Source organism: Octopus bimaculoides, chromosome 29 (assembly GCF_046866305.1).
Source record: "Octopus bimaculoides isolate indiv1 chromosome 29, ASM4686630v1, whole genome shotgun sequence".
Classification (NCBI taxonomy): domain Eukaryota; kingdom Metazoa; phylum Mollusca; class Cephalopoda; order Octopoda; family Octopodidae; genus Octopus; species Octopus bimaculoides.
The window spans coordinates 4,167,683-4,180,840 of record NC_142956.1 but is presented as its reverse complement, the minus strand read 5'-3'; the positions used below and the strand labels follow the sequence as shown (position 1 = coordinate 4,180,840).

General features: G+C 49.5%; 1 protein-coding gene across 34 annotated transcripts in view; it reads left to right on the top strand.

Moving 5' to 3' along the window:
* The window catches only part of LOC149130303 (uncharacterized), a 42,879-nt gene extending 39,592 nt beyond the window's left edge, over positions 1-3,287 (top strand). For 31 of the 34 annotated variants that reach the window (XM_089345273.1, XM_089345276.1, XM_089345255.1 and 28 more), the window contains 3 exons: positions 903-953; positions 1,818-1,889; positions 2,731-3,287. In XM_089345273.1, the coding sequence (XP_089201399.1) occupies positions 903-953; positions 1,818-1,889; positions 2,731-2,936 (329 nt within the window). In that variant the 3' untranslated portion in view covers positions 2,937-3,287. Of the gene's footprint in view, positions 1-902; positions 954-1,804; positions 1,890-2,730 lie in introns of all 34 variants that reach the window. The other 3 variants (XM_089345259.1, XM_089345258.1, XM_089345257.1) reach the window with 1 other exon arrangement.
* Positions 3,288-13,158: the final 9,871 nt, after the last annotated feature.

Genomic DNA, 13,158 nt, shown 5'->3' with positions numbered 1-13,158 from the left:
TGGTAGTACCGAATTGCTTTGTGTAACTTTTACCTTCACCGCAGCCATTTTGTTTTGAATACTTGAAAATAGATTCCGTTCATAATTTCTATTTGAAAGGTTAGCTGTAAATTGTGTTGGCACTCCATCGCTTACGACGTTGAGGGTTCCCAGTTGATTCGATCAACAGAACAGCCTGCTCGTGAGATTAACATGCAAGTGGCTGAGCACTCCACAGATACGTGTACCCTTAACGTAGTTCTCGGGGATATTCAGCGTGACACAGAGTGTGACAAGGCTGACCCTTTGAATTACAGGCACAACAGAAACAGGAAGAAAGAGTGAGAGAAAGTTGTGGTGGAAGAGTACAGCAGGGTTCGCCACCATCCCCTGCTGGTGCCTCGTGGGGCTTTAGGTGTTTTCACTCAATAAACACTCACAACGCCTGGTCTGGGAATCAAAACCGTGATCCTATGACCGCGAGTCTGCTGCCCTAACCACTGGGTCATTGCGCCTCTACATAGCGTCTATATAATCTGCTGTACTCTTTCACCACAACTTTCTCTCACTCTTTCTAACCGTTTCTGTTGTACCTGTAATTCAAAGGGTCAGCCTTGTCACACTGTGTCAGGCTGAATATCCTCGAGAACTACGTTAAGGGTACACGTGTCTGTGGAGTGCTCAGCCACTTGCACATTAATTTCACGAGCAGGCTGTTCCGTTGATCGGTTCAAGTGGAACCCTCGACGGAGTGCCAACAAAAACAACAACAACAAATAGACACTCTACAGATATTTGGTATTGAAGTTGCAGGTAGTGTGTCATTGCACTGCTTATATACTCAAAAATAATGAAATACAGATTGTTAATAAAGATAAAGTAATCATACAACAATGTGTAAAACTCCAAAGTATTTATTTCAGTGAATCCAAAGTTCATGGAAAAGGAAGTCCAGACAGAAGCAGAACCAGTTGGTTTGTATAAAATAACGACACCTCTTTGGTTTCTATAAATTTTACCATTACCTGATCTTTTTTGCATATCATAATGATTGAGAACAGGTTCCATTCCTACATTTAAATTGAATGGTTAACTGAAAAGTAATTCTGAATATTGAGCTCTTGTATGGTACCATTGTAAAACGTATAAAAATATTGGGCAAAACCGTAACGGTAACCTTGGTGATAAGAATATCTAATAATAATAATAAAATATGTTTTATTCTTTATTCCTTTACTTGTTTCAGTCATTTGACTGCAGCCATGCTGGAGCACCGCCTTTAGTCGAGCAAATCAACCCCAGGACTTATTCTTTGGAAGCCCAGTACTTATTCTATCGGTCTCTTTTGCCGAACCACTAAGTTACGGGGACATAAACACGCCGGCATCAGTTGTCAAGCGATGTTGGGGGACAGACAGACACACAAACATACACACACACATGCATATATATATATATATATATAAAATTAAGGTACTCAGAAACCTGGATGTTTGTACATTTACAGATTTTTATTAATGTCACATATTAAATGAAGCGCTTTTCACCTAGTCGTGTAGGTTTTTCAAATTGTTTTATATATATACATATATATATATATATATGACAGGCTTCTTTCAGTTTCCGTCTACCAAATCCACTCACAAGGCTTTGGTTGGCCCGAGGCTATAGTAGAAGACACTTGCCCAAGGTGCCACACAGTGGGACTGAACCCGGAACTATGTGGTTGGTAAGCAAGCTACTTACCACACAGCCACTCCTACGCCTATTATTATGTTATTAATAAACATTAAAAAAAATTTACTGTAAAGTGTAAAAAATGCAGGTATTTATTTCAGATTCTCAAAAACTGGAGGAGAAAGATCTCCTGAAGGTGGCACATCGGTTAAATGGTGAATGGTGGAAAGTTGGTGAGTCTAAAATAACATTACTTATTGGTTTCTGTGAATGTTACCATCAGCTGAGCTTTTGTTTGTCAGAATGACTGAGAACAGGTTCCATTCTTAATTTCCATTTGAAATGTTAACTGTGAAGTAATTCTATTAAAGCTATAAATGAAATTCAATAAAATTGAGGTTAGAATGGCTGATAAAATGGATAAATTAACAAAACATGGACATATGGCGTAGTGGTCAAGAGCGTGGGCTACTAACCTCATGATTCAACTTCTCTTATTTTTGTCATCATCCTTAGAAATAGAAAACAATGTCTTATATTTTTCATGTTTCTTAACCATTTCTTTAATTCTCAATAGTTGTAGTTTCTTGGTTATATTTATAACAACCGTGGAGGTGCAATGGCCCAGTGGTTAGGGCAGCAGGCTCACGGTCATAGGATCGCGGTTTCGATTCCCAGACCGGGCATTGTGAGTGTTTATTGAGCGAAAACACCTAAAGCTCCATGAGGCTCCGGCAGGGGATGGTGGCGAACCCTGCTGTACTCTTTCACCACAACTTTCTCTCTCACTCTTTCTTCCTGTTTCTGTTGTACCTGTAATTCAAAGGGTCAGCCTTGTCACATTGTGTCACGCTGAATATCCCCGAGAACTACGTTAAGGGTACACGTGTCTGTGGAGTGCTCAGCCACTTGCACGTTAATTTCACGAGCAGGCTGTTCCGTTGATTGGATCGACTGGAACCCTCGATGTCGTAAGCGACGGAAGTGCCAACAACAACAATTATAACAACCTACAGTACACGTCTTTCATATTATTTTTAATGTTGTTGCAATTATTTCTTATATCTTTTGCAGGTATTTTCTTGGACATTAAAACTTCTGAGCTGGAAATTATCAAGCGTGACAATAGTAATGACATTGTGGAACAGAGCTATCAGATGCTGTACAAATGGTTCACAAGTTGTGATCCAAAGAAACGTACAGCGGAAACAATAAAAGCAGCCCTTGAAGAATCCCAGTGTTTTAATGCCCTTGAATGTCTATTGTTAGACAAAAAATGAATCTCTGTGTAGTTGCTGTTCTTATTAAGTCCAAGGTCTATCTTCACCAACAGAGACCCACGATCAAATGCCTTCCATTGTTTGGTGTCTGAAAATAAAAACACATTTTGGATTCCAAGACATTCCTTTTATAACAGTAAGCCCATAGAATTGTTTTGAAAGGCTGTCGGAATCTTTCAGTGCACAGAAGCAATCTCTTGAGAAGCCGACTCACTCAAGGGGCAGAATGAAATCCTTAATGGAATATTTTGAAGCTGGTGGTGAAATACTTGTATTCCCAGCAGCAACGGAAACAACAGGAATTATTTGTGGAAAAATTATGCAAATAAATTGGAAAGTTCGTCCATCAAATAATATTGTTGGTAGTTTCATTTTAGAAATTAATGCTGATTAATTTGAGTAAATTTTGGAAAATTTTAAAAAACATATTTCATGCACACAGAGCAACACCTCTCTCTCTCTCTCTCTCTCTCTCTCTCTCTCTCTATCTCTATCTCTATCTCTCTCTCTCTATCTCTCTCTCTATCTCTCTCTTTCTCTCTCTTTCTCTCTCTCTCTCTCTCTCTCTCTCTCACACACATTTTCTGTCTCGCACCCCACCCCCATCAACACATACATGCATCCATGTCCATTTCTTCTCTCTTTCATTTTATGCTTCTTTCAATTTTCACCTACAAAAATAAATATAGGCGCAGGAGTGGCTGTGTGGTAAGTAGCTTGCTTACCAACCACATGGTTCCGGGTTCATTCCCACTGCGTGGCACCTTGGGTAAGTGTCTTCTACTATAGCCTCGGGCTGACCAAAGCCTTGTGAGTGGATTTGGTAGACGGAAACTGAAAGAAGCCTGTCATATATATATATATATATATATATGTATGCGTGTATGTGTTTGTGTGTCTGTATTTGTCCCCCCAACTTCGCTTGACAACCGATGCTGGTGTGTTTATGTCCCTGTAACTTAGCGGTTTGGCAAAAAGAGACCGATAGAATAAGTACTAGGCTTACAAAGAATAAGTCCTGGGGTCGATTTGCTCGACTAAAGGCGGTGCTCCAGCATGGCCGCAGTCAAATGACTGAAACAAGTAAAAGAGTAAAGAGTATATAAATAAAAAATTTTTATGGAATTTACCAAACGCTGTACCTTAACAGCTGATAAAAAGTGGCATTAAAATGATGATGATGATGATGAAAACAACAGTTGTTGATAACAGCTTCCCTGCATTATATCTCCATCTATATCTACGTTCTTGAGATAACTTACAGCTGTGATATTTTTAATACAAATAATTTCTTACAAATTTTGAATTTATGTTTCAAAATGTTTAATCTGACAATGTGTCTTGACACCAATTTTGTTACATTTGTGAGGAGTCATAATTAATATTGGCTATAAACACACACACACACACATGTACAATTGTTTTTGAACTTCTACTTTACAATGCCGTAAGGGTCAGACGAGGATGTTGGGGCAGAGGTTTCTGTGGTCAGGTTCCCTTTCGGCTGCCAACTTCCATTTGTTGCAAGTCAAGTAATAAATCTCCCAATCTTTCGACAAAAGAGACAGACCTAAGATGGTTCTATGGAGAACTGGAAACCGAAGACACCACTTCAAACAGCCCTTCATTCACAAAGGTCGTACAGTATGTCTGTACATGTGAAGGAACCTAGACATGGTTACAATGTGCAATGCAGGTAAACGACGCCTGTGAATATTAATGGAGACAAAGGGATATACTGTGTGTATATATGTGTATATATAACAGGAAAATAGAAATGCTTTTGGTATTATTTATTCTCCATGACATGTTTCATTTTCTGCTTGCAATTACAAAGGTTTACGTGTTATGTAGACATGTAAGGAATTTCCCATTAGAAACAGTTTTCATGATACGAAAACACATTTGGGTGAAGCATTTACATTTAGATATTAACCAGGAGCATCACCGATAGTCCTCAAGAGAGAAGGAAGGAGACATAAACACAGTTTTGTGCAGACATTCAAGCACATACATCAGTCGTCAGATTGATATCAGTTACACATGCCAATGTGTGAATAATATTCTTAAGGTCAACTTTTACTCACTCATGGCCAATTTGATGCTTTAACACTAATTCAGTTTTTGCTCAATCTTAATTAGGTTTTTTGCACTATGATGAACCAGTGGTAAACTACTTTTTCACATAAAATAATCGAAATTTGGCTCAGTAGAAAACAAATTGACCAGGTAGAGTTAATGTTGTTCCGTAAAAGAGTTCAGCAGGAGAATATTGTATATTTTCTTTAACAGCACTTATAATTCCTAACAATACCACTGGTAAAGCTTCTAACCAACTGCTAGAATCAGAGTAAGTTCTTAATGAAGATTTTGGTTGTCTTTGAAATCTCTCTACCATGCCGTTAGACTGTGGATGATGATAAGTCGTACGGATTCTTTTAATCCCCAACAATTTATTGAATTTTGTGAAAACAGTAGACTCAAAGGTCAAACAAAAAGCATTTGACCCGGTGACAAAAGTGAAAAAAAAATAGTCTGATAGGTGTAAAACAACTTGCTGGGAACGAATATGAAGAAAAAAATGTAAGAACGTGTCTAGAGCCGTAAAAACGGACCTAGCTCCTCAAGTACGTGCCTGAGGCCGTATGTACGTGCTAGGGGACGAAACAACGAGCCTGGGGCCGTAAGTACGTGACTGGGGTGGCAAAAACGGGCTCAGGAACGTAAGTATATGCCCGGCACAGCAAGAACGTGTCTGGCGCCAAAAGAACGTGAATGGGGACGCAATAACGTGTCTGGAACCGCAAGAAAGTGCCCAGGGCGGCAAGAAGGTGTCTGGCGCCGAAAGAATGACCCTGGGGCCGCTAGAATATGCCCGGCGACGAAAGAACGTGTCCGGCCCCGCAAAAACGTTCCCGAAGCCGCAAGAACGTGAATGGGGACGCAATAACGTGATGGAACCGCAAGAACGTGCCCACTGACCCAAGAACGTGCCTGGCGCCGAAAGAACGAGCCTGGGTCGCAAGAACGTGCCTAGGGCCGCAATAACATCCCTGGCTCCACAAGTACGTGCCTGGGGCCGTATGTACGCGCCTGGAGTCATAAGTACGTGCTTGGGGCCGCATGAACGAGCCTGGGACCGTAAGCACGTGAATGGGGCGGCAAAAACGGATTCGGGGACGTTAGTATGTGCCTGGCGCCGCAAGAACGTACCCAGCAACGCAAGAACGTGCCCAGCGCCACAGCAACGTGCCCAGCGCCGCAAGAACGTGATCGGCCCCGCAAGAACGTGTCCGGCACCTCAAGAACATACACGGCGCCGAAAGCACGTGCCTGGAACCGCCAGAACGCTCCCAGGGCTGAAAGACCGTGCCTGGGGCGGCAAGAACGTGCCCGGCGCCGAAAGAACGTGTCCGGCGCCGTAAAAACGTTCTCGGATACGTTATTTCGGCGCCGGGCACGTGCTTGGGACGCCGGGCACGTTCTTGCAGCTCCAGGCACGTGCATTCGGTGCCGTGCACGAACTTGCGACGCCTGGTTCGTTCTTGCGTCCCCAGGCACGTTTTGCAGCCTTGGGCACGTTCCTGTGGTTCCAGGCACGTTATTGCCTCCCCAGTCACGTTCTTGCGGCACCAGGCAACGTCTTGCAACCCTTAGCAGTTTCTTGCGGTTCTAGGCACGTTATAGCGACCCCAGTCACGTTTTTGCGTCGCCGGAGTCGTTCTTGCGGCTTCGGGAACGTTTTTGCGGCGCCGGGCATGTTCTTGCGAATGCGGGAACGTAAGTACGTGCCCCGGTCTTGTTCTTGTGGGCCAGGCATGTACTTGCCGCCCCAGGCGCGTACTAACTGCCCCGGGCAACTTGTTGCGCGTCAGGCAGCTTTCTGTGGTCCCAGGCACGTTCTTGCAGCCCTAGACACGTTCTAGCGGCCCCAGGATCGTTCTTTCGGGGCCAGGACCTTCTTGCGTACCGAGGCACGTTCTTGCAGCGCCGGGCAGGTTCTTGCGGCTTCGGGAACGTTTTTGCGGCACCGGATACGTTCTTTCGACGCTGGGCACGTCCTTCCGATGCCGGACACGTTCTTGCGGCGCCGGACACGTTCTTTCGACGCTGGGCACGTCCTTCCGAAGCCGGACACGTTTTTGCGGCCCCAGGCACGTTCTGCAGCCCTGGGCACGTTATTGCGGTTCCAGGAATGTTCTTGTGGCGGTGGGCACGTTCTTGCGGAGCTAGGCACGTTCCTTTGGCGCCAGGCACGTTGTTGCGGGGCCGGGCACGATGTTACGGCACCGCACACGTTCTCGCTGTGCCGGGCACATATTTACGCTCCCGAACCAGTTTTCGCCGCCCCAGTCACGTACTTACGGCCCCAGGCACGTTCTTTCGTCCCCAAGAACGTACGTGTGGCCCCAGGCGCGTACATACGGCTCATGGCACGTACTTGAGGAGCCAGGCACCTTCTTACGGCTCTAGACACGTTCTTGCGGCTCCAGGTCCGTTCTTTCGGCGCCAGGCACGTTCTTGTGGTTCTAGGCAACGTCTTAGAGCCCTGCGCAAGTTATTGCGTCCCCAGTCAAGATCTTTCGGCGCTGGGCACGTGCTTGCGTCGCCGGGCACGTGCTTGTGACGCCGGGCACGATCTTGCGACGCCAGCTAAGTTCTTGTGGCCCCTGGCACATTCTTGCAGCCCTGGGCACGTTTTTGCGGTTCCAGGCACGTTATTTCATCCCAAGTCACGTTTTTGCGGCGCCGGACACATTCTTTCGACGCTGTGCATGTGCTTGCGGTGACGGGCACATTCTTGCGGCGCCAGGTAAGTTTTTGCGGTCCTGGGCACGTTCTTGCCGTTCCAGGTGCGTTAATGCATCACCAGTCACGTTCTTGCGGTTTCGGGAACGTTTTTGCGGCGCCGGGCACGTGCTTCTGATGCCGGACACGTTCTTGCGGCCCCAGGCACGTTCTTGCGGTTCCAGGCACGTTCTTGCGGCGCTGTGCACGTTCTTGCGGAGTTGGGCACTTTCCTTTGGCGCCGGGCACGTTGTTTCGGAGCTGGGCACGTTTTTGCGGAGCTGGGCACGTTGTTGAGGAGTTGGGCACGTTGTTGCGGCACCGCACACGTTCTCGCTGTGCCGGGCACATACTTACGTTCCCGAGCACGTTTTTGCACCCCCAGTCTCGTACGTACGGCCCCAGGCCCGTTCTTTCGTCCCCAAGCACGTACGTGCGACCCCAGGAACGTACATACGGCTCCAGGCACGTACTTGAGGAGCCAGGCACGTTCTTACGGCCCTAGACACGTTCTTGCGGCCCCAGGCACGTTCTTTCAGCACCAGGCACGTTCTTGCCGCCCTGGGCACGTTCTTGTGGTTCCAGGCACGTTATTGCGTCCCCAGTCAAGTTCTTTCGGCGCCGGGCACGTGTTTGCGACGCCGGGCAAGCTCTTGCGACGCCAGCTACGTTCTTGTGGCCCCAAGCAAATTCTTGCAGCTCTGGACACGTTTTTGCGGTTCCAGCCACGTTATTTCGGCGCCGGACACGTTTTTCCGGCGCTGGGCATATTCTTGCGAATGCTCGCTGTTCCCGAGCACATTTTTACCTCCTTAGTCACGTACTTACGGCCCTAGGCTCGTTCTTTCGTCCCCAAGCACGTACTTGTGGCCCCAGGCACATTGTTGCAGTCCTGGACACGTTTTTGCGGGTTCCGGAACGTTTTTGCGGCGCCGGACACGTTTTTCCGGCGCTGGGCATATTCTTGCGCATGCGGGCACGTAATTATTGTCCCGGTCGCGTTCTTGTGGCCACAGGCACGTACTTACGGACCCTGGCATGTACTTGCGGCCCCAGGCGCGTAGTTACTGCCGGGGGCTCGTTGTTGCGTCTCCGCACACGTTCTCGCTGTGCCGGGCACATGCTTACGTCCCCGAGCCCGTTTTTGCCGCCGCAGTCACGTACTTACGGCCCAAGGCTCGTTCTTTCGCCCCCAAGCACGTACGTGTGACCCCAGGCACGTACATACGGCTACAGGCTTGTATTTGAGGAGCCAGGCACATTCTTACGACCCTAGACACGTTCTTACGGCCCCAGGCACGTTGTTGTGGTTCCAGTCACGTTCTTACGGTGCCAGGCAATGTTTTGCAGCCCTTGGCAGCTTCTTGCGGTTCCCGGCACGTTATAGCGTCCCCAGTCACGTTCTTGCGCCGCCGGTGTCCTTCTTGCGGCGCCGGGCACCTTCTGCAGCTCTGGGCACGTTCTTGCAGTTCCAAGCACGTGCTTGCGGCGCCGGGCACGTAAGAACGTGCACAGGTTTCGTTCTTGTGGACCCAGGCACGTACTTACGGCCCCGGGCAACTTATTGCACGCCAGGCAGCTTTTTGTGGTCCCATGCACGTTCTTGCGGCCCTAGGCACGTTCTAGCGGCCCAAGGCTTGTTCTTTCGGCGCCAGGCACGTTATTGCGTCCCCAGTCACGTTCTTGCGGCGCCAGGCAGGTTCTTGTGGCTTCGGGAACGTTTTTGCGGCGCTGGACACGTGCTTCTGATGCCGGACACGTACGTGTGGCCCCAGGCACGTACATACGGCTCCAGGCACGTACTTGAGGAGCCAGGCACGTTATTTCGTCCCCAGTCAAGTTCTTGCGGCTCCGTGAACGTTTTTGCGGCGCCAGACACGTTCTTGCGGCTTCGTGAACGTTTTTGCGGCGTCGGACACATTCTTTCGGCGCTGTGCATGTGCTTGCGGTGCCGGGCACGTTCTTGCGACGCCAGGTACGTTCTTGCGGCCCCAGGCAAGTTTTTGCAGTCCTAGGCACGTTCTCGCGGTCCCAGGTGCGTTAATGCGTCACCAGTCACGTTCTTGCGGCTTCGGGAACGTTTCTGCGGCGCCGGACATGTTCTTTCGGCGCAGGGCACGTTCTTGCAGTTTCAGGCACGTTCTTGTGGAGCTGTGCACGTTCTTGCGGAGCTGGGCACGTTCCTTTGGCACCGGGCACTTTGTTGCGGAGCTGGGAGCGTTGTTGCGGAGCTGCGCACGTTGTTGCGGAGAACGTGTGCAGCGTCGCAACAACGAACCCGGGGCAGTAACTACGCGCCCGGTGCCGTAAGTACGTGTCTGTGGCCACAAGAACGCCATCGGAACAATAATTACGTGCCCGCATTCGCAAGAATATGCCCAGTGCCGGACAAACGTGTCCTGGAACCACAACAACGTGCCCAGGGCAGCAAGAACGTGCCTGGCTCCTCAAGTACGTGCCTGGAGCCGTATGTACGTGTCTGGGGCCACACGTACGTGCTTGGAGACGAAAGAACGAGCCTGGGGCCGTAAGTACGTGACTGGGGCAGTAAAAACGGGCTCGGGAACGCAAGTATGTGCCCGGCACAGCGAGAACGCCTGCGGCTCCGCAACAACGTGCCGAGATCCGCAACAACGTGACCAGCTCCCCAACAACGTGCACAGCTCCGCAACAACGTGCACAGCGCCACAAGAACGTGCCCAGCGCCGCAAGAACGTGCCTGGGACCACAAAAAGATGCCTGGCGTGCAACAAGTTGCCCGGGGCAATAAGTACGTGCCTGGGGCCGCAAGTACATGCCAGGGGCCGTAAGTACGTGCCTGGGTCCACAAGAACGAGACCGGGGCACGTACTACGTGCCCGACGCCGCAAGCACCTGCCTGGAACTGCAATGACGTGCCCAGAGCTACAGAACGCGCCCGGCGCCGCAAGAACGACTCCGGCACCGCACAAACGTGACTGGGGACTGGGGTTCCAAGCACTATAACGTGCCTGGAACCGCAAGAAACTGCCAAAGGCTGCAAGACGTTGCCTGGCGCCACAAGAACGTGACTGGGGCAGCAATAACGTGCCTGGCGGCGAAAGAACGGACCTGGGGCCGTAAGAAGGTGCCTGGCTCCTCAAGTACATGCCTGTAGCCGTATGTACGTGCCTGGGGTTACACGTACGTGCTTGGGGACGAAAGAACGAGCCTGGGGCCGTAAGTACGTGACTGCGGCGGCAAAAACGGACTCGGGGACGTAAGTATGTGCCCGGCACAGCGAGAACGTGTGCGGCGCCGCAACAATGTGACTGGGGACGAAATAACGTGCCTGGAACCGCAAAAACGTGCCCAGGGCTGCAACAATGTGCCTGGGGCCACGTAATTATTGTCCCGGTCGCGTTCTTGTGGCTACAGGCACGTACTTACGGCCCCGGGCATGTACTTGCGGCCCCAGGTGCGTAGTTACTGCCCCGGACTCGTTGTTGCGGCGCCGCACACGTTCTCACTGTGCCGGGCATATACTTACATTCCCGAGCTCGTTTTTGCCGCCGCAGTCACGTACTTACGGCCCCAGGCTCGTTCTTTCGTCCCCAAGCACGTACGTGTGACCCCAGGCATATACTTGAGGAGCCTGGCACCTTCTTACGGCCCTAGACACGTTCTTGCGGCCCAAGGTCCGTTCTTTCGACGCCAGGCACGTTCTTGTGGTTCCAGTCACGTTCTTGCGGTGCCAGGCAACGTCTTGCAGCCCTTGGCAGTTTCTTGCGGTTCCCGGCACGTTATAGCGTCCCTAGTCACGTTATTGCGGCGCCGGGCTCGTTCTGCAGCTCCGGCCCCGGGCATGTACTTGCGGCCCCAGGCGTATACTTACTGCCCCGGGCAACTTGTTGCACGCCAGGCAGCTTTTCGTGGTCCCAGGCACGTTATTGCGGCCCCAGACACGTTCTTGCAACGCCGGGCAGGTTCGTTCGGTTTCGGGAACGTTTTTGCGGCGCTGGGCACGTGCTTCCGATGCCGGAAACGTTCTTGCGGCCCCAGGTACGTTCTGCAGCCCTGGGCACGTTCTTTCGGTTCCAGGCACGTTCTTGTGGCGCTGTGCACGTTCCTTTGGTACCGGACACGTTGTTGCGGAGCTGGGCACGTTGTTACTGAGCTGGGCACGTTGTTGCGATGCAGGGCACGTTGTTGCGGCGCCGCGCAAGTACTCGCTGTGCCTGGCACATGATTATGTTCCCGAGCCCGTCTTTCGTCCCCAACCACGTACGTGTGGCCCCAGGCACGTACATACGGCTCCAGGCACGTACTTGAGGAGCCAGGCACATTCTTACGGCCCTAGACACGTTCTTGCGGCCCAAGGTACGTTCTTTCGGCGCCAGGCACGTTCTTGTCGCCCTGGGCACGTGCTTGCAACGCCGGGTACGTGCTTACGTTCTTGTGGCCTCAGGCACATTCTTGCAGACCTGGGCACGTTTTTGCGGTTCCAGGCACGTTATTTCGTCCCCTGTCACGTTGTTGCAGCGCCGGACACGTTCTTGCGGATTCGGGAACGTTTTTCCGGCGCCGGGCATATTCTTGCGAATGCGGGCACGTAATTATTGTCTCGAACACGTTCTTGTGGTCACAGGCACGTACTTACGGCCCCGGGCATGTACCTGCGGCCCCAGGCAGCTTCTTGCGGTCCCAGGCACGTTCTTTCTGCCCTAGACACGTTCTAGCAGCCCCAGGATCGTTCTTTCGGCGCCAGGACCCTGCTTTTGAAATGAATTATTTTTTACTGAATTTTTTTCAAATCACCAGCATTTAAGAGACAATAAACAATAAATATGCTGTAATTACAGGATGCAATATTCAAGAAGGAATAATGTGTAGGGTTATCAGGAGGAGGAAATTAGATATAGAGGTCCTTACATCATGGAAAGTAAATGCATGAGTGGTGAAGAAAGGAGCAGGAAGTCATAATTTCCATTGCATAAACCACTGGAATATGAAAATATAGCGAACAAGAAATTATAAAATCTACACTTTTGCTTTCTTCTCTGTATGAACATGCTTCTGTGACATAAGGCACGATTTTGAGAGAATGATTTACCACAGATATCACAATGATATGGCTTCTCTCCTGTATGAATACATTTGTGTTTTGTTAATTTGTTGTTTTCAGAGAAAGATTTACCACAGACATCACAATGATATGGCTTCTCTCCAGTATGAATACGTTTGTGTGTAGTAATTTGACTACTTTGAGAGAATGATTTACCACAGATATCACAATGATATGGCTTCTCTCCTGTATGAATACGTTTGTGTGACTTCAAGATATAATTTTGAGAGAATGTTTTACCACAGATATCACCGTGATATGGCTTCTCTCCTGTATGAATACGTTTGTGTTTTGTTAAGGTAGTACTTTCAGAGAATGATTTACCACAGATATCGCAATGATATGGTTTGT